Source organism: Gobius niger (genome assembly GCF_951799975.1).
Source record: "Gobius niger genome assembly, chromosome: 5".
Taxonomy (NCBI): Eukaryota; Metazoa; Chordata; class Actinopteri; order Gobiiformes; family Gobiidae; genus Gobius; species Gobius niger.
Window position 1 is genome coordinate 23086595 of NC_136856.1, and position 22590 is coordinate 23109184.

Below are 22590 nucleotides of genomic sequence, written 5' to 3' on the forward strand. Positions count from 1 at the left end.
TTGTTAGAAGAATGGGTACATGACGTGTGATTGCGCTTTTATTGTGCTTCCATAACGTTGTTATGAGGTTGCATTTATACCTTAATGACTGCTATCTCTAGCTCTGTATCCCTTTTTCATTTCATTTAACTTGCCCCAGAAGAAGGTAGACTCTTTAGGGACTTGCCTTTACACAAGACGCTAAACGAGCAGAGATAGGGCTTCCTGTTTTATGAGCTTTTCACTATTATGTTTTTCAGTTTTATTTCTGCTGACGTTGACTTTATTTTCAAAATCACCCCTTAGCTCTATTGCTATATCTTCGAAGGAAGCATGCTCCTTTTTAAGTTTAAGCATGTCCGGCTCAAAGTTAGAAAACAGAAAGATATGCAAAACAATAATATGGTCATAAAAGTAATTGTTTAAAATCAATCTCATGTGTATGTGAATGGGACTTCTATGAAGCACATTGCTTTTAGGGTTATAAAGTCTAAGAAGAAGAAGAAGAAGAAGAAGAAGAAGAAGAAGAAGAAGAAGAAGAAGAAGAAGAAGAAGAAGAAGAAGAAGAAGAAGAAGAAGAAGAAGAAGAAGAAGAAGAAGAAGAAGTTTGTGCCACTAAGTTTGCACACCCTGGTGGATTATATTTTTTTGGCCATTTCTCAAAGAATATGTGTGAAAACTCAAAAACCTTTTTTCCCCTCATGGTCAGTGAAGTAATTTCAACCTGGATAGACTCAAACAGACAAATGCAGTGATTAGGAAGATTTATTGACATGTATATTAGTTTTGGCGATCAGACCACGGTGGTAGACATCGATGTATGAAAGTCTGTATGGATGAACAGCTTGTAATTAGGGATGTCTTCCCCGGAGCCTGGACACTGGTGGTGGTATAGAGACCCGTGAAGATGCAGCAGGTAGAAGCCGTGGACGGAAGAAGCGGAGATGGGGTGGAGGTGGGTCGCAGCGCAGCTGGGAAGCGAATGGACCATGATTGCTGGGGCTTAGAAGCGGGACCAAGGGGGATGATTGGCTGAAGTGGAGGTGTGGCCCTCTCTTAAGCGATCATTGGCTGGAGGTAGGTGATGCTGACAGTAGTCTCCCAGGTTGAATTAACGACTAGGCTTCATTTATTGTGAAAAAAATGTGTGAACTCATTTCAAATCACCATAACAAAATAAAATACCAAAATGACCCGTTTGAAAAGTTTACACACCCCAGTTCTTAATACTGTGTATTTCCCCCTTTATCATCAATGACAGTTTGGAATCTTTTGTGAGAAGTGGAGGCTTTTTGCCAAGAAGAACGGGCCGCTTTACCATTACATTATATATAGAACCTTCTCCACAACTACCACAAAAGACTCCAAGCTGTCATTGAGGTCATTTTGGTATTTCATTTTGTTATGGTGATTTAAATTGAGTTTACAAATTTTTTTCCACAATAAATCACTTTACAACATCACTGACTATGAGTGGAAAAAAAAAAACTTTTGTGTTTTTATTCATATTCTTTGTGAAATGGCAACCAAAAAAATCCAAAAAATCCATCAGGGTATGTAAACTTATTGGTACAACTGTATATAGTGCTTTTCACAGACATGCACACTTCTGTGCCAACGGTCCCTCTGACCACCACCATACATTCACACACGCACATCATTCATCGTGGCCTATTGTACATGTTTTAGTGGTAGGGGAAACTTACACAGACGCGAGGAGACACACAAAGGCCCCATCCAGTGGGAGTTGAACCCGGGACCTTCTAGCTGTTAAGCACGAGCGCTAACCACTGGCTGCCGTGTCCTCAGGTTGTTAGTTGTTTGGTTGTTTGTAAAGCAAAGTTCATTATTTTCACCACATTAGCATTTTACATGCCTGACTTATGAATGTCTGCTGTCTCTTGAATTCAGATACATCAGCACTTTGCAACACAAATATTTTTTTATAGGTATGACTTGATTTAGACTATCTTTATTGAAACTTTCATAAAAGTTTTATGCAACAACAATGCACTCTGTTGCAATAAAAAAAAAGATGAAAATTCGGTTGAGTCATTTATCTCGTGATGTTGTTTAGTCTGGAATTCCTTCTGCTCATCATCAATTGCGCTGTTGTAGATATGATTTATGACAATAAGAAAAATATGCTCTGTATAAATCACTGTGACAGGTTACACTGTTCTAAATGCATAAGATAACTTTACAGAGATTCAATTTGTTTCTGACAAAATAAGTGTTGGAGAATTTCTCTGTAAAAATATCTATTAAAACAAAACGTGACCTGACAGATTTGCTTCTTGTTGCAGGGAAGATTTATTATATGTCATGTTGACACATTTAATCTAATAACTTGAACAACCAGTTTTCAAATATATAACATTTCAGAGTGATTCCAATCCACATTTCCAAGTGATTCCATTTACATACACAAAGTTCATGAAGTTCTTTCCAGGGAGGAAAGGTTTAACTACTCTGCCACTGTGCTGAAGAAAACAACAAAAACAAAACAGTCTGAGTTACAAGTTTGTGACGTTTTAGAATAGGCTGGAAGTATTTCTAAAGAGAAAAATCCTGAAGAATCTAACTGAAAAATAAGAAACAACAGGCTTGTGACTCAACCAATACAAATGTAATGTAAAAATTGATACTGATGATTAGAAAACTACTTGAAATGAGAAATAATACAATGTTAAGGACAACAGATATGCAAGTTATCTGATCTAAAATTGATCTGGTACCTTTCATGTCTAATTTGAAGTCCATTAGTTTTTTTTTAAATCAAGTAGCAGCACTAATAGCTTTTGCTTTAATTTCTGGGATTGCAGATACTGTCATTCTGTTATAATTAGTATTTTAATTGCAATATTGGGATTTCTACCATAATAGTGAACATGACACAGAATAATTTTTGATTTAGAAAACTTCTGAAGTGTATGAATGAATCATGTTTGCTCTGTAATTCAAAAAGGTCAGCAGCTGTCATTTTTATGGTATTTTCTTTTTTTTATTTTTTTTTATATTATATTTATTTACTTCTATTGCAGGGCAGCAATTTTAACATACAATGATACTAGTCGTCATCATCATCATCATCATCATCATCATCATCATCATCATCATCATCATCATCAGACAACAAGCAAGCATCCGAACCACAAACTGAGGCTGCTCGAGGTTGCCACTGTGATTGGTGTCACGGCGAACAGTACCGCGGCGATGTTACAATTACAATATTTTGCAATGCATACATTTTACATTCTGTTTAAACAAAAACTGCAAGTTTTTCAGCGGGCAGAAGTGTCGTAAAAAAAAAAAAAAAAAAGAGAAAAAAAAAAAGAGAAGATAACCACAACAACAAAAATACAATAACAGTCAAAGCAAAGATTGAATCGGAAAAACAAGCTAGATTCCACACATATTTTAAGCCCTGTTTATTTTTTGTTTTGTTTTAGCTGAGTTTGCAATAAATAATTAAATAAATAGTTCGATATTTCGATCAGATAAATGCTCAAGCGATGCCGCGACGCACCATGGCCTCCACCTTCTGCGACACCCGGTGCATCCCTAAAACAAACACATGCTGTAGGTCATTATGATGGCTATAATGCGTGAGACAGATGAAGGTAACGGTAAAAGTATCAGTAGCGTTGTTAACAACAGTAATGATGAAGATAACCAAAATAAGGAAGAAAAGGGCTGCCCTGACGAAATGAAGTGATTTTCAATTTTATCCCCTTATGTGCTCCCCTCCCCTAATTCCCACCCACCCCCCTCGCCTGTCACAATTCAGTTTAGTGTTACTCTAACTGCTTAAGAAAAGGCTCCCATGTGTCATTGAATATTTCTAGGTTTCCATTTATTTTATAAATTAAACGTTCATAGGAAGCAGTTTCTGAAAGGGTTATCAACCACTCCGTAAATGTGGGGATCTCCTGGTTTTTCCAATATTTTAAGATCACTCTCTTAGCTGTTGTAAGAGCAACCTTCAGCCAATTTATCTTTTGAGATGGGATTTCTTTTGTTGGATTTGTCTTATTCAAGATGCATAAGGTTGGTGTTGGCTCTATGCTCACTCCTAAGGTAGAGCTAATTTTCTCCATAACTTTCCCCCAAAATATTTTAATGTAAGAGCATAGGAAAAGCATATGGGTTAAGGTTCCGCTTTCGAGGTTGCATCTCCAACACAGGTTTGAACTGGACAACCCAGCCCTATGCATCTTGACTGGTGTCCAGTAAAGTCTATTAAAGATGTTAAATTGAGTCAACTTGGATCTGGCATCTCTCATAGGAGCCAACATATTTTTAACCAATAACGTCCATTCCTTCTTTTCAAAATTTGTCTGTAGGTCTTTCTCCCATTTTTATGGTATTAACGTTATGCAGTTTTCTTGGTTTCTCGGTTAACCTGGTCATGACTTTGAACAAGGGTAGGTGTATGATGGTTTTGTTTGGGTTTTTTGTGTTTAATTGAAGGGACACCTAGCCTTAGTATCGAACATTACAGACTAATGGGTGGGGAGGGTGTGTGTGTGTGTGTGTGTGTGTGTGTGTGTGTGTGTGTGTGTATATAAAAAAAAAAAAGTTAAGTTCGGGGTGGAAAAAACCCGGGATCCTCAAGTCTTTGATAACCTTACGCCTAAAATACATGGAGTAATAGCTTCCAATATATACACAAAGCAGTGTAGAATAGAAGACTAGCTGTACAACAACTAATAGTCCATTTAGTCTAATGGGAAAATGACTTCGATTTGCCATGCATAGCTCTTATTGGCCCGCCTCAATATCCGCCCGGCCGCCCGCCGTTAGCCCTTTGTTATTTCATAAATCACCCTTCCAGCTGTCTGCACCCGTGTCTGCATGGTCTGCACTGCACCCCATCCCGTCCGCTGTGAGTACGCCGGACTGGCCCCTACGTCATACTGCTCCTCCTCCGGTCTGTGCCGACAACACGCGCACACCGAGATTGACAGAGAAGCGAGCCAATAGCAGCAGGACGTCCCCAGCCGGACGTGCTTTCTAAACCAATCAGAGGGCTGTAGGCGGGACGATAGTGGGCCTGGAGTTCATGTTTGGTTGCAAAGGTAAGCACAATACAAAATTGTCAAAAAATTATATTACTTGTGCTATTTTTTACACTTTGCTATTTTATTAATTTGCTGTGTCTGACAGGCTAATAAGCGCTTGTTATTATTTTTTTGTTGCGCGTTAGTTGTTCTCTTTTTTTGCGTAGCTTTGCTAAATGTACAGCAGTGTAAAGTATCCCAAGCAGTGTGAGAAACGGTGATTTTACACAATTACACAGCTGTTACTGATCGTAGTTAATTGTTTAGCATAAGTCAAACGCGGGGCCTGTCACCATCCTCAAGATTTGCTCGCTGTTTAGTGTTAGCTAAACAAAGTGTCTCTTTACTCGTTCATTACTAGGGTTTTGGTTAGTTACGCTTCTATAACACAGGTTTGGATAATATATACTTAATTGTCAGCATATATTGGCGCATGCATGTGCATTTTTCTTGTAATCGGCATTAACTGATTTTTTTCCTTTATGTTAGTTCTTAGACTTCTGTTCTGTCTTGACTGGACATGTCTGCTTTCTGCATACGAATAAGGCTCTTCACACGTGTGAGTAAAAACATTTATGCAACTTTACACCCTGGACTCTATGTCAGGGAGACCAATGAAATGTTTCTAATGCCGCTGTTCTGTTTTCATAAAGCATTAACGCGGCGTGAGCTGACTTACTACAGCCGGGCAGGGGAGTCCTCAGGACGGAAACTACCACACCTCTCCAAGCTGCCTCTCTGACCGCTGAAACAACAGCAAGTGGACGCTTCATTTGTACTTTTCACCGGAATGGATTCAGAAAAGACCTAATTTGGAGACGCAGTGCTTGTATTACACCAGTCCTTGTGGAGTTGTGACGACTGCACAGTCTACTGTTTTCATCTTCTGGAAGTATTTTTCCCCCCCAAAATGGATCAAGCCAGTGGAGGGGACGACCCCAACAAACCCTCCAAAAAGAAGTCTGGGGATGATGAGGGTAAAAACAAAAAACTGGTACGTATTTGCCGTGTTCTTACAGTTGTATAGAAGTAGGTGTGCACATCCAACTACAGTTCACGTCACTGTCACAGCTGTGTCATACACTGTGATTGTTACATAGTTAAAGTTTGTATTGCATGCAAGTAAGGTCATGTTACTACCAAACATATTGTCAAGGCAGCACATCCCCCCTTGATAAGGTCTTGATAGTTATTGATTTGTTGTGATTACTATTTAATGCCGTCTGATACAAGCTTGTAATGGCTGTAGAGATTGAGCAAAAGAGATCAATTTTCACTGAGTGCATTACTTTTCAAAGCACTTACTGTAAGTACATGATGTGTTTATCCCATCAAAGCATCATATCAACATTCTCTCCTTTAGACAGCTGGGCAGTTGTGTATGTCCCATAAGCAGTTGGTAAAGTGTGTGCTTGCTTATCAGAACAATCTTAAGAGCAGTGGTGTTCTGACTGGAAATTAGTGAACGACTTTCTCTGAGCAGCATAACTTAGACATCACTGAGTTATTACTGCATGGATCCATTACTTAGACATGAGATCATCATTGGATCTTGAATTATAGAGTGCCATTCTTGCTATCATTGGATTGGTGCAAAATTTGCAAGCACTCTCTAAACAAACATCAATATGAGAATGCATTACTCATCTTTAAATTTGGCTATGCAAAGTAATGACAGTAAGGTTCACAACCTGCTGTCAGCTGATAATAACAGATGTGTGTATGAGACTTTTGAGTCACATTCCTCCAAAGACGTAGCATGAAGTTAGATTGTTGACTTATTGTTTACACTGTCCAGTTCTTGTTTTCCTGTTGTTGCTAACAAACAAGGAAACGAAAAGCCTCGGATACAAACAAAATTATCCTTGATTATAATAAGTCAGGAAGGACCTGATGTGATCACAGAGCCACTTGAGGGTGCTGCTTTGAGACAGATATCCAGACAGCAGCAGGGCAACTCTGGCTTATCCTGTTCCAAACACCCTGACAGACAGCTCTCAGTTCTTAGCTGAGCTGACCAACTTTTTGTTCCCCAAAGTGTTTTCAGTGCCAGGCATGTCCTCTGTTGCTCAATGCTCCAAGCACATAGGTCTTGGGAAGTACTTGCAGTGTGGCTATTGCACAAATCTGAGCACAGCAGTGGGAGAGGAAGTCATTATTCATCCCTGGGTGGAGCCTGGGAGCATGTCCTCTGTTTATTTCAACTTTTCAGCTGTCCAGGGTACACTTGAGCATCAGGTTTTCTAGCAAACTTGTTAAAAGCAACATAGGACCAAGTATTCAAACTCTCTGTTCATGCTAGTTTGCTCCAGTTGTGAATATGAATACTTTTACCATTTATGGAGCTATAGGCTTGCATTCCTTGTGGGTGATTCAAGCATATGGGTGGGTTAGCAAAGTGTATACCATGTGCCTCATTAAAATCTGTCGGTACAAATTCACACCCTAGCAGCAATAGCATGCAGAGTAATAAGACTGTATGTGGTATAGGACAGACAGACTGCTGTAAGTTTTAGACAAACCGGTCTGGAGATGGGAAGCCCTGGACATGTTTGCTTTACTAGTCACTTCACAGGATTACATCATACTATTTGGCAGTTGGACCCAGGATGTAGATACGTAACAGAGGCAAGGACATTTAACAAACAGCTCAGTGTTTTTAGTTTTTAGACTGTAAATGAGATTGTTCTACTATACTTTGTCATATTAACTTGTTTTATTATCTGGGAAAATCCTGAAATATAATAAAAGTATTTAATTAATGGAGTTAAACTATAGTTTGGTTAAACAACACACTTAATGTTTAAACCACTGCTTTTTGTAAGATTCCAAATGTCAAAACTTGCTTACACTTGCTACTTGCTTACATTTTGCTTCAGAAAGTGAATTCAGGGTTCAATTTGGGCAATGTGGACTACTCTACTACTTACTGATCAGTTAATCTCATTTGCTATGGAAATGAGGGCAGGGGAGACCGTCCATATAGTTTGTCATGGTTCATTTGGGACATTTACATGTATGGTTAGTTTCAGTAAGGCTTTGTAATGTTCAAAAGAATTGCTTTTAATATAAAAGTACTGCATTTTGCTTCACTCCTACAAAGCCACTCAGTTGAATAAATTAATGACGTGGGAAAGAGTGGCTACAGGATACATGTCTACAATAAGATATTATATTTCAACAAAGATTTTATTCAAGATCTTTGCCTTTCATGCTTTGATAATTTTTAAATGCAATTTATTTATAAAGACCAACAGAAATATGTAATTGACCTTTCAGTTGTGATACTGTATTTGGGAAGTTAAGGGTCAAGTAACCTGTGGTTTTAGAGAAGTGGTCAGGTCAGACACCTTTGATTGTGTCCCACCGGTTTCCCCAATCCTTCCCCGTTTAGAACTGAAGTGTCATATTCCCACAATATACAGTTAATTTGTTATTAAGTAAATCTAATAGCTTCTGTAAAGCAAGGCAGGAAATGGACCACATGTGAGGGTTTTGTGGCATTCAGGAAACAGGAGAGAGGAAGTGGTGAAGAATGCTTTAGTCACAGAATAGAGACTAAGTGCATGGTCCTAAAGCCTCATCACACATGTAAATATCTTCACATATGAGTTACTGTGGATGATGCTGTTTCATAATTTACAGATATGATTTTCTATGGGCTGCCCATCCCAAAGAAAAATGAAACAGTTTGTCTGTCACCACAGTATATTTAGAGCTTTAGCTTTTAGAGTGGTTGGTGTGGATTGGATAGCGCTGTGTAAGCAGATGTAAACAATGGGCCTACAGCCACTTTTACAGGATTATCTGCAGCTCTAATTCTCCATTAGCCTAAAGCTTGAACCCAAAGCTTGTTTATTTATTTATTTAATTCTTTTGACAGCCTTTGACGCTGGTATAGCAGTGTTTTAGATAAGTGCCTTTTAACAGTTCCAAATATAATAACTGCAATTTTAAAGTGATATAAAAGCTACCTAAAGTGTAATAATATGCCAAAAGTTAAAATAGCAACATGTTCTGTATCCCTCCCACCTTTATATGACTTCAGTCACCCATCCACACATCCACCTTCGCCAACACAGGTCCAATACCTCCTCAAACCCTCACACTCATACAGCACACAAAATCCAAAAGAACACATTACTGCAATTGCCATTTTTTGAAAGAGCTGTATCTGTGTAAGCTCTCAGTTTTACAGGAGTTTCCCATAACCTTAAGTCCTTTGTCTACAAAAGCTACAAATTCTTTTGATATCAGTTTATATCAGTTTAATGTTGTGAGGCGAAAGCTGAAGTTGTCTGTAAACAGAGTGAGAGATAACCTGAGGGCAGTGAGTGAGTTTGCACTGATCACATGGCCAGCCATTCAAACTGTGCTGCCTTTGTGTCATTCCCTTTCCCCTTTTCGACTCGACGTGTAGACAGTGTAAACACCAGCAGTGCTTTCCTGTAATAATGACCTCCAATTCCTTCAGTTTTGTTCAGTTTACAGATATGTGGAGGACTACCATCTCTCTTGGTGACTGTTGTATTACCATGTGAATCTATTGTTTATGCATAATGTTAAAACACAGTCCCTAGATTTAACTTTTTCATAAGTTACTGTAACAAAAATATCTTGTAGCAGGGTTTGTTCTGATGACCGAAGCTTTTCTGTGAGAGTTTTCGATTCTCTGTCTAAATGAATGGAGTATCTAGTTTATCCTGAGGCCTTCTACTTAAGTGTGATTACTGTTATTATTGTTGCATAAACCGACTTTCTATTTCTAGAGAGGGGAAGTAAACATTAAAATGAGCACAGGTCTTTTTCTAAATTGGACTGAAAATTGATGTCATGTGCCACCTGCTGGTATTTGCTTGTCATAAACCCAGTTCTGCTGGTGTTATAGTGGCTTAAATAAATGTATATGATCTAAATTATCACAATAAAAATGATTGCAGTAATTGTTACTTGAAATCCCCATGTTGTGAGAAATGTGCCTTAATGTACCATGAAGTGGTGTAATGTTGTTTGGAGTGTTCCTTTTTAAAGATCTGCATGGAGTCATAATCATATTTGATTAAGGGGAGACCCAGAGCTAATTTGATTAGATTATTTAGAGGAATATGTGCATGGTAATAAACATTTATTATGATGAAAAAGCTCACTTTAATAAGCAACAAAAGCCCACAGGACACACAAGCTTAATTGTTAGATGTTAAATTGCGTTGGTGCAATGTTGAGAAGATAATGGGCAGGGAAAGGCCCTCAAGTCAAGGCAATTAACCAAACTGTTGTTTGATTGTTGTTAAATTGATTAGAAAATGTCTAAGTACTTCATTTGAAAATTAGCTATTGTTTCACACAGCTTGAGAAGAAAGCAGAGAATGCTGGGCTTAATGATACATGTGAGTGAGAAATGGGAGAAGTTGCAGCTCAGGTCAAATGCTTGTCATTACGGGTGTAGAAAAGTAAATGTTGAAAATTCCTGAAACTTGGTCTCAATGAATATTCTATATTTGTTTTTGTGAGTTGAAAACACATTTGGGAAGCAGCACATGCCGGCTGCATATGGTGAGTTTTCTGGGCTTCAAAGCAACTGTTGATCCGCCAGTGACAAAAGTTGAGAGTGAGTGTAGTGTTTGTGCTTGTGAGCGTTGCCCAGAGCGACAGTTGATGAAGATGCACGTTGCACACAGGGAGGTGTGTGTCTGATGCTGCCTGTTTGCTGCTCTCCTGATTAGAATAGTTTAGAAATCCTCGGTTGGAGGCATGTTTTATGGCCAGCACCACCCCACGCCTCACTGCTCATTAGGACTTCACTGCCTCGTGCCACAGCATATGGCACAAATTCTAGGTGTGTTCTCAATCTCAACTGCCCGAACAGAGTACCTCACAGAGCCAGGTGCCTTTGGCTGTGCTGTCTCTAATTGTGTCTCTCAATTTGAGACTCAGTTCAACATCATATTTCGCCTGTCAAGAAGCTCATATTGTGAATATTACTCCAACATTGAACTTAGTGAAAGTCAGAAGGTGATATTAACTAAAACTTGGAAAGCTCTTGCAGTCACTCCTATTACCAAACCACTGCTTTTAACACAAGGTCTGGGAGGGATGCTGGTGTTTCATTATGCAGGTTCACTAACATGCATGTTTGGTGGTACTGTGTCTGTCTACTTTTAGTTTTATTTGTGGATGAAGTGTTCGTCTCTTCATACACACCTAAAATTCTGTATTTAAGCAGCATTTTTGGGGAGTTTTGACACATCCCACACATGTACATTTTTGCTAAATATAAGCCAGTGATCTTGCACAATATACTCGATGGTGTGACACACATCAAATAAGGAGAAGTTCCTAAACTTTCAACCACTTTTCTCCACATAACCAACACTTCCCCAGCCCTCTGCATGACTGTAACCCAAACTATTCATAGTCTTCATGTGACATCATGCCTTGAAGGCAAACCTGGCTTGAAGGGCAAATAGAAATGACCACAGGTTCCTTAAGGGCACACTTGCATCTAATAATTGTTCTAATTGTTGGCTGGCTCTAAATGAGGTCAATGTTTTCTAGTGCCATACCATTCAAAGTAATGTCACTGAAATTAAAACACTGCTGTCCCCATTCTTCCACCTCTTATCAAGAGTGTATTGTGCAACAAATTCACTACTTTAAATGACTTTGTATTTAGAAATATCCCAAAAGGTACATGTACATGTGGCACTTCAGGTGGGATGTGTACTGTGCATTTTGTGTTCTTGTCAGTTTCTGTTGGATCTCCCTTTTCACTGTGTGCCTCCCTTCGACAGAATATACACATAAAAACATTGGCTGATGACATGGTAAGGTGTCCATTTTGGTGACTTTTTTTTCCTTTTAACTTTTGTTGCATGGAACATGAACATGTGAATGGATCAGGTCGTGCCAAAAGAGTAATAAATGACTTCAACTAACCTGCTACAATAACATGTTAGTCATGTTATAAATCAAATTGTCTTTTTCTTATTTAGTGCTAATTAACATTACATTTTTTGCTTTGAGATGATTTTGGCTGTTTTTATTCAAGGAAAGAGGTGTTTTGATTTGATGTCGCCTGTGATTGATCACATTTAATCAACCATGGTACAAATATATATATATAGATATATATAAATATTTAAATTTCCTTTCTTTTCTCCTTTTTTACTACGCTCAAATGGAGCAGCAGAAATGTAGCACTTCCTCAAATGTAGTGCTGCATGATATGAGAACTGCCAAATTTTGATCGCTGTCCTGGATATTGCATTAACAATATGATTGCAATATTTTCTTTCAGGTTTCCAAAGTTATTTGTTTTTTCTTCTGTGTGTCAAAACAAGATGTCAAAAAAGATTGAATCAGGAACAAAACATGCATTTTAATTTTAGGTTGAGTGACCAAAAAACCTTGTGAAATCTTCAAGGAATGTCTATTTATCTATTGCGGCTTCTTGCGATATGAATCCTGCCTCACAATGACAGCACAAATATTTTAAATTTCTATTTGAGATATAAATCAAACATTAACGGCCAAAGTCCCTTATTAATACAAATGTTGCTAACGTCCTCGTAAAAGTAGACAGCTTACAGCTTTTGGCTCGTTGAATAGTGTTAATGTCAAGCAATAGTGATCAAACGCAAATTCTAATTTATAATTGTTATAACGTGTAGCCCATAGCATCTCGGCTGCAGAAAACAACACATAGATCATTTAGTTTGCAATAACATCAGCACTTAGGAGGAAATGCTACCACCTGGGGCCTTTTTAATACCCTTAAAAGCCATGTAGATGAAATGTCAACATGATTAGAGCAATAGTGTGTGCTTCTCACCGCTATTGGACCGTTTGATCCATTCACATGCTGTCTTTTTTGTCACACTGACTGCCATCATCCCACCGACACACTTACGTCTTCCTGCACATGTGTTCATCGGCATGACGACCACTAACAAACGTACTTAACAGAACTAACATTGATGTGTTGCATGCTTTGCTTGGTTATTTTGCCCCTGATTGAACTAGACTAGTGTGGACTAACTTTAACATAGAACAGATGAATTATGAGTGTGTTGTTAACCAAATGACGTGTTGTTCTGCTGTGACAATGTTGGTGAGTATTTGGTGAACACACCGTTTTATTCTGTTTTATTCATATTTATCATATAATATTTAGATGGCCTTTTTCTCATTTACCAGCACATATTTTTAGGAAGTCAGAAACCAATGTCACCCCCACTTGAGTGTATCTAATCCGTTTCAATTCCTTTATTAATGTCTAATTGCAAAATTCTTTATGTACTCATTTACAGTGAATGTCGCAACTGTTTTGTATCGGAGCAATCGTCTATACACCTAACCAATGCACATACAGAGCAACCAAACCAATCCAAGGTTTTCTGTTTCTACTCTCATTTCGACAGTTGTATTTATTTTTCTCTTATAGAAACAACATCACACACAGTTCTCTGTACATTAAACTGGAAATAGCTCTGGCCTCTTAAGGGCGGCCTTCGCTTGAACCTGACTTATTTTCTCCAACTCTGCTGTGTTGTGTTTCAGCGTGACCGCATTACGAGTTTCAGAAAGCAGGGGATGAAGAAGGAGAAGCCTCTCATCCAGCACCCCACAGACCCCCTCCCCACTCAGGTCGAGCTGCCGCTGCCCCAGCCGCTCTTTGACGACCGCTCCATGAACCTCTCCGAAAAGGAAATCATTGACCTCTTTGAGAAGATGATGGTGAGCGCCGTCTTTCTGTCATGCTTGGCAAAAGTGCTGTTTGTTTAGCTCTCCTACTGTATATCTCTAATCGACCTCACCTCAAGGTTGTAACCCTGATCACTCTGAGGTCAAAGCCGTCTTCATTGAAATGCATTTATTTTCCCTTCGTTCCAATGGAATGAAATGTAACAAAAAAGCCTCAATACCCATGTCTTTGAAGTGGAGTGGCAGAATTACGGTGACTCCATGGCATAGGCCGTGTGTGAGCTATTGTGGGTAATGTATTTGAGTATATGGGTGCTATGGTGTCTGTCTCGCCTTTGCTCCCACACAATGGTCTATATTGGCTGGGCCCGAGTAGTGCGACCGATAGCCCTGGTTCTCATCAGCACAGTGCGCCGCGTTTTCTTGCCTGAGTGCTCATCCCTGTCACTCGCCTCACCTCTCTATTACTATGTTTGTGCTCAGAGCAGCATGACATTAAAACCCAGGCAACCGCAATTTGCTCAGTGATGGACGACGCAGCCATGTTTGCCTCTGACACTTGACAGGCCCTGACACTCAGGTTAAGGGGGAATAATCAGGCTAATAAGAAAAACTTTAGACACCTATGTAATTGTTTTTATTTGATCGAAAACGACATTTAGAAAAATATGAGAAAAGAAAAACATGGTGATGAGTGTTCAGACTTTACAACAACTGCAGACCCTGAGTCAGTGGTGCTCAATGTTAATTTCGTCAACTAAAATATTTCGTCATAATTTTAGTCAAAGTAATATTTTTTCAGACTAAAATTTAACTCAAACTGAATTAAATGTTTTTCATGAGACTAAAATAAAATAAAATAAAATTCTTCAACTAAGATAAGACTAAATAAAAACGAAAAAAAACAAAAAAAAGAGACTAAAATCATCCAAACTGCCGCCAAAGGAAAAGTCTAAACTGACTAAATTAAGTTATATTTTTGTCAAAAAAAGTCTGACTTAAACTACATTTAAATATGTTGTCAAAATTAACACTGGTGGTGTGGTGCTCCTTTTGCACTTTCATTGTTTAAATCGTCAACTGGACTGAGCTGATTGAGTGGAGGACATTTTGCTTCTTTGCTCGTAGGCAGGAAGTATCACAAGCACAAGTTACACGTCTATTCAAGACTTTCCGGACTGCCATCACCCCACCTGCTGTACTTGTTGACACATTCACTCATTAGCAAAATCTTTGCTCTGGGCTAGGGCAGAATATGAAAGGTGTGAAGGCTTTTCCCTTGATTGGAGAATTCCATTGTACAAAGGAGACAAAGCGTGTCTCAGACCGACACCCCTGTTGAGACTGGTGTGAGGGAGGACAAAAGTCTAGCTAAAGAGAAAAGATGGTTTGAGAGCAGTAACGAAGGCAAAAGCCAAAGGTATGGATAGACCTCTAGCTGAATGATAATAATAATGCATTAGTCTTATGTCGCTTTACAATTGCGTGCATTATTTATTCACTCCATACTCGGTGGTGGTAATCGAGGCAACCAGTTGGCACACATCAGGCACCACCACCAACCACTCACTCACACTACATTCGGGTCTCCCATCAAAGTCCTGCCAGGCCCTTCCCTGCTTAGCTTTGGAGATCTGACGGGATCGGGCATAGCAAAGGCGGTATGGCCACCACAAGTAAGCACACTTATCAGACTTTCTGTCCATAAAAGTGAAACTTTTGTCGATAGAAGCGAAACGTCCTCAACTCTATCAACTCAGTCCAGTTGACAATTTAAAGCTTCACTTCATTAATACTACCTGGATGACTGAGAGCCTTCACAATCATAAAGGTTTAGATCAGGGGTCTCAAACTCATTTGGACTGGGGGGCCAAAAATGCAAACCCAGTGTTGGTCGGGGGCTGCAACATAATTGACTTTGTATTAAGTCTGGTTTAGATGATGTTTGGTGGTATATTCCATTTATTGCCCCATGCTCATAAATGGGCACCCTCGATATTTAAGCTTGAGTGTTGATTTGTTATGGAAAAACACATTATTTTCAGTGTCAGAATTAAATATAATACATGAACCTCTATTCATACTATGGATACGTCATGAGCTCACTGTAAGTATTTCTCTGCTCTCGTAAACTTTAGCGCTTTGATGTGGCACAGTGTCAAATGACATCAGTGCTGTCCTTTTTTTTTGTTCCTATAGTTTGTCCACATTTTTTTAGTTGGCTCGTTTGCTGTCATATTACACACAGAGTTGCTGTTTGTCTTCCCATCTTTGAAGTTATCGATTGTTTTGATGAAGCCTATGTTATGGCCTCAGATGTCTCGCTGGGTTCAAATGAAGGGACAGCCCATGCCATATTAGTTGGACCGCCAGCTGTGCATTAATGACTTGAAGAAAATCGTTTTTTTCCCCCTCGCTTCCAGAAAGTGGTTTATTAATCGCAATGTGTAGCTCTAAAATAGCGACTGAACTATTAAGGCAAGGTCATCAAAGAGATGCGGGAATATACCAGCAGACGCCCTGTCAGTGGGGGGCGAGGCTAAATGAGGTCTCTCTAGGATTTTTAAAGCCAGCTATTGAAACATACGCTTTTCTGCTGGATAGATGTGCGTACCTGTTCTAGTGGCATGTCTTAAGAGGTAAACAGCTTGAATGTGCGATTTTTCTTTTGCCATGGAAACGTTTTGTAGCTGATGACCATCAGTTCCATGGCGACAAGGCAAAAGTGACTTCATTTTGTTCTGCAGCTCAGGGTGCAAGAACAAGAACTTCTTGCGTATTGTGAAGTGTGAATTAGCCTTTAGCATGTGAAATTAATCTAAGTGATATTAGCCAGCCCAGTCGAAAAAGAATATGCAATGAGGTAAGATAACCTCTGTTGTGTGGGAATGTTCTGATTTAATTTAAAAAGCAAAATAAAATAAAATATATCACATTACTGAGATCCTCTATGGCTAATGAAGAGTCCATCAAAGTAGAGCAACTATTTTTTATCTAGTTCTCACTTGGATTAAAAGTTATGTGATAAACCGACAACAATGTGTTAAATAAAAACGACAGATATTGGTCTCACCTGTTTAAATGTATTATGTTTGCACATTTCACAACCATTAAATGAACTTTTGTCGTTGATAGAAAGGGAACTTAGCCTGCTTAAAATCTGGTTTGACATCAAATCTGGTATATGGAAGTAAATAATATAATCAAAGGCGTTGGAATAAAATGAGTAAAGAGCTGAAAAACTGTAATTCTTTGTTTACATTTAAGAAGATGATCTCCTGGTCTATTTTTGAGAGATATGTGAAAAAATGAATTGGTTCTTATTATTTAGGATATATTTGTTCTTATTGTGGTAAGAACTTTTATAAAAGTTAATTTAGGCAAACAAGCTTTTGCTTCTGCCTGTTTTGGTCTCACATAGATTGTTTCTGTGTAATTTGTAAAACATATTATGACTGAAACCAAGTAAACTAAACTGAACAGAACAGAACAATTAAAGATTAAATCAAGTGAGACATAAGAATAACATGTTTATCACTGCTTCCATTTAACTCTTCTCAGTAAACCAAGATCCTTATGTAGTTTGCACACCTAAATTGAGTCAAACAAGCATTTTAGAAACAAGACGTACAAACACATCTGCCACTGACACATCTGAACCTTAATCTCACCATTGCAGTGTGAGCAGCAGCATGGTCCGTGATGTCCTGGGACTCTTTTACTAAGCCTGCGAGAGTATAATTAATAAAAGAGCATTCATCATTTTGGAGACTCAACACAGAGGCCTCATTTCCTCCAGTTTGCCCCCTCACTCGCACACGTCCCCCAGGCACTCTGCTGCGCTGCGCTCCTCCTACCGCACATTCACCCAGGCTTGCCTTTCGAACGCCAATTAAGTAGATAAAATTCCTGGGTTCAGAGATTAATTAAAAAACGCTTGTTTGTTGGCTGAGGAAACATGCCCATTTTAAATTGGAGCTTTGTAGCCTTTTGTCTGTAGCTAAAATGACTTTAATGGTGTTTCTCTCAGGGTCTTTACTAGAGGAAATGTAGTTGGAAGGAATTTAGGTCACTGTGCCCCTGGGTGGGATCCCTGTGCATGCCTCACTGACGAATGAAGGAACAAGTCTTTGAATCAGATTGCTTGTGGGAGAGCTTATCAGCACAAAGTCTACAATGATGATGACATAGAGTGCGCTAGCTTTAACTGTTTTAATACTCAATCCCTAAGAGAAAAATCACTGCCAAATGAAATTAACCACACACACAAGTTCTTTTGTTCTCCAGCAGAGGGCAGCATGGCTCTACAGTTCCACATCGCCAACCTGAAGCCCCAAGGAGGATGTTTTTTACTGGGTTCATTCTATCCCTCTCTTTGTCACAGAGTGCTCCTGATAAACATCCCCTCCATTCTAATCATCATGTCATTCCCTGGCTTTTAGTGCTCTGTCCAGCCTTCGCTGCATCCCCTGACGTCTCTCACATGAAAGAGCCCCTTTGTGATGCAGAATTAAAGTAGCACAAAGATAATTCTGCCAATGACACACACATACTCAGCCTATCTGGCCATCGCACAGCCTCAATAGAGGGTCCGTTGTTTGGTTGCTCTCCCATTCAGGACGTACAGTTTGCACTAACCTTCGCTCTGTGGTTTCAAGGACTATTTAATACAGGACTATATTATTTTTCCCGTACCTTATGTTAGTGATCAGATCAAGCATAGGTCGTAAATGTAATGAACTGCAGAAAGACATGGACCACTTTTTTAGTCCTTATTTCTTTCGGTAATTGTATTATCTTGTCATTTTTTGCCTAAAATGTCCATATAATTTTGTTTATTTAGATATTTATTAATATGTTGAGATGAGAAAGTGCAAGTAAAAAGCGGAAACTTATGCTGCTGCTGTAATGATGCTGTTCTGTAATTCTCAAACAGTGTAGACAGAGAAAGTTGAAGTCAAATTATTAGCTGAATCTCGTTTCACAGCTACCAGATTGCGAGCAAAGCCAAATAATTCCCAATACATATCCACATTCACGTTTTATTGATATGTTTATAATAAGTTCCTGCAACAAACATTTTACTTTTTTACTTTTTCTTTAAAGAAACAAAGGTAAATGAGCTTTAAACGTCTGCACCTATTTTGATTTGTTGTAGAATTAAATCCATTTAACGCCCTGCCGGAATTGTGTTTGCCAACCATTATGAAAAAGAAAAAAGACCACTGCAGTGTCTTATTATGATCGATTTTATACCTAGAGGTTGCGCAGATGCTTAACACAATTAGCCCTGGACAGGCTTCGAGAGTTAACATTACTGGGTCACTGAGTTTGTAAACATGTTTCATTTCTTATTACTTCATCCGTATGAAGTATCGAAATGTTAGGAACGACTTTGGAATGGAACAGTTTTAAAATGTTTACATGTTATTGCAGCCTATTTCATCTTTTCACAACATGTGTAAATCATGTAAATTTAATTTTAACACTTCTGCCTTCTTGTATTCTATATTATCATAATGTGTAATTGTGCGACAAATGTGATGAATTAAATTTACTGCATGCTTCAATTTTCTAAATCTAGACGGAAGCTTGTCTGTGCCAGCTGCTTATTTTTCCATGTGCTATGTCTGTGTGCTTGTTTAGGAGGACATGAACCTAAATGAGGATCGCAAAGCTCCCTTGCGCGGAAAAGACCTCAGCACCAAACGCGAGATGGTGGTCCAGTACATCTCTGCCACAGCCAAATCCGTAAGTCCCACAAAATCATCTATGGACACCAGAGCGTTAAGTGTATAATCACAGTTGGATTATAAAGGCACGCACCACTACTTTCCATCACAAGTTTAACCCGATCTCCTGCTTTGTTGCCTTGTCCATCATCTGTTCACGCGCACTATTTCTGTTGTTGTCTTCTCACTTCATGCTTGAATCTCAAATCCTCATTTTGTGCTCTTATTGTAGTGCAGTCACCCATGATAGGCTCAATCTCAAATGCGTAATTGTAGCGGCTCGCTCAAGTGCCAGGTGGATGGTCACTGCTTGTCCAGCCCTGAACTTGCATGCCACCTAAAGATTGCCGGCCTGCGTGCATGCATGGGAATGTGGGTGAGGTGATCTTGAAGTATCATTACGTCAATCTTAATTAGCAAATAAGGGCTTCAGAAAAAAAATAAAACGAGTTGTTATTCTCGTGCAATTATAACAGAACATGTTTTTTTGTTGCAACCAGCCTTCTGATTGACATAGCAGAAGATACCTAAAGATGCGGCAGTGTTTGCAGAGCAGATTAAAACAAAAAACAAACAAACAACTTCATGTTGGCTGCAAATTAACGATTTAACGAAACTACTGAATAAATAATATTTCCCGTGAAATAGCGATAGATATATCACAATCTAATAAAAAGATATTACATTATTTTATGATTTTGCAATAATTTTTTAAGACAACCTTGTGAAGGCACAAAAAGATGATCCTCCACTTTATTCTAAACCTGGCGCTCTGCCTTGACATACTCATTTATTGCCCTCCTCATTGTTATGGTAATGAAGTGGCGTTATTGATAATGATGACGATCTGAGATGATTGATTTCCATTCAGGGACTACATTGTGCTTTGTGATCACTGATGTTTTATTCAAATTAATAATAACATAATGTCTGTCAGCTCCTCACTATTTGTCTGCAGTGGGTTCAGAAACTATTCATGCCCCTCCATTTATTTCTAGTTATCTGATACTGAAAATGTTTGCATTTTTAAATATTTTAATGAAATCTGCCAAAGACTTAAAAAATAAAATAGATAAAATAGTTCTGTAAAATATTAAAGTATCATGATTGTTTTAAAACGTGTTACTGTAAACATATTTCTATGTTAAATGCTATTATAGAGTAGACAGTGAATGATTTTCACCAATAGAATTTAAGATAATCCCCCAAACCTTCTGAAAGCACTGTAGACATATAAATATAAACTTAAAACATCTTCTGATAATAATGTGATGCTTAGACAGATAATCTGGACTCTCAGAACATAATTATATGGATTACATATAGTAGATGTACTGGCAGAGTACATGGCAGAGTAGATTTGCTCCAGTCATAATCTTATTCAGCATGATCTTTCATAGTCAATCATGATTTTAAGGTGGTGTGTCTCTTTGCCTGGTGTCAGTGTTTGGGAACGTGTTTTAGCTCATGGATGCTCTGTGATTGGTGCTGTCGGAGGCTGTGGTGCATTTCTTTTTGTTCTTACCTGATGATTTCTTCATGGTCATGTTCGGACAAAATGCGTTGCATTGAATGAAAAATTATGTTTCTTAGTTAAATCCCCCAATGACATTGGGTTTAATTTGGTCAAATTTAGCAGAGATCTTGTGTTTATAATACTCACACTTTTTGGCTTTTCTGTTTGTCACCGCTGATTATTTTAATGCTTGAAACAAAGGCTTTGAATAGAAAGATTATTTTATTTTCACTCCTTCTTTGTGACTTGCCACCTCTCAAGTATTTTATCACCAGGCAAGATTGAGCGCACTCCCATACTCGACTGGGGTGTCTCAGCAGGGGGGTGAAAATTACTCTCAAACCATAATAGAACGTCTTTTTGTTCAGCAAGAGCGCTGACCTTGATCATTTAAATAGAAGCTGTGTTTTAATGGAATCCGGCACTGATTTTACAGGTCTGCTCATGTCCTTGACCATCAGCTTTGCATGAACATTTGCTTTCTGTCTCACTTTTTATTTTCTTCTTTCCTCCTAACATTGTGTGCCAACACCATTAAAGCAGCCAAATCCCTTTAACAACAACACAATCACTCATATTCTTCTGATTGACTCCTCTGCTGACAGTGAATAATTTATCACATCAATCCAAACCTTCTGCGCCTCAAATTGAAAAGGAGTGTGATGGCAGGGTCTTGTTTAGGGGCATGCTGTTCAGTCTCATTATGCCATTTTTATTCCGTTATTTTTTCCACCACAAACGTTTTACAGCTTTCTAGAAATAGGGAATGGCATGATCTTCAATTAGCCAAGCCCTCTCTGTCAATTTACAAATCCTTTGTTGCATGTCATGTTTTGAAAAAGTAGTAATCGTCACATGAATGCATGCTAAAATGTTAATTGTAAATTTGTTAAAGCTCAGTGTCAAAAATAGCAATAGTATTTTGTAGGACTGCAAACTTGGAGAAGTTTCAGTGACAAGCCCCCCTCCCCCCTCCACCTTACTCCTCAATGTTTGTGTGCTCTGAAGACAATGCCTGCAGTCATGGTCAAGCTCTGGTCACCTAAAAATTACAAACATGCATCAACAAAGCTGGAAAATCTATTTAGTGTACGTAGGCTCTAGTCCTAAAGGCAGATTGGGAACTCATAGGAGAGGGAGGCAGTGTTGATTTGAGGTAGAGTATGATTTAAAATAACATTTTGGCCTGATATGGTTGAGACTATGTGACTTTATGGCTGCTATAAACTGCAAGTAACAAGACGGGGAGTTTAAATCTAGCAACAAACGGTCTCTGACTCAAAGAGATATTATATAAACATAGAAAGTGGATTTAACATTCAGAAGCAGTCTTACCTCAGCTTCTATGTTTATCAAGACATAACAGAAAAATATAGCTAAAAAAGCATGTTTACAGAAATGCTGCAGGTTCAGAGATCCCCACTCTTTGCCTGCTGCCGTCATCAAGATAACAAGGTTACCTCTAGATTTGCTGAAGACATCAGCTCAAGGCAGCAGAGCTACACAGATTTGACAAGTGAAGCTCAGTATTATTGGCAGCTAATTGATTGAAGGCCCTTGGAGTTTTATGCAACTTCAGTGACAGTGATGGTCTCTA

At 38.7% G+C, this 22590-nt stretch overlaps 1 protein-coding gene across 5 annotated transcripts in view; it reads left to right on the forward strand.

Annotated features, from left to right (window-relative positions):
* The first annotated feature begins 4999 nt into the window (after positions 1–4999).
* diaph2 (diaphanous-related formin 2) overlaps positions 5000–22590 on the forward strand; it is a 373093-nt gene continuing 355502 nt past the window's right edge. For 3 of the 5 annotated variants that reach the window (XM_079556323.1, XM_079556319.1, XM_079556321.1), the window contains exons 1-6: positions 5000–5060; positions 5532–5601; positions 5696–6036; positions 11834–11866; positions 13602–13778; positions 19392–19496. In XM_079556323.1, coding sequence (XP_079412449.1) covers positions 5953–6036; positions 11834–11866; positions 13602–13778; positions 19392–19496 — 399 coding nt within the window. In that variant the 5' untranslated portion in view covers positions 5000–5060; positions 5532–5601; positions 5696–5952. The remainder of the gene's footprint in view (positions 5061–5531; positions 5602–5695; positions 6037–11833; positions 11867–13601; positions 13779–19391; positions 19497–22590) is intronic. The other 2 variants (XM_079556322.1, XM_079556320.1) reach the window with 2 other exon arrangements.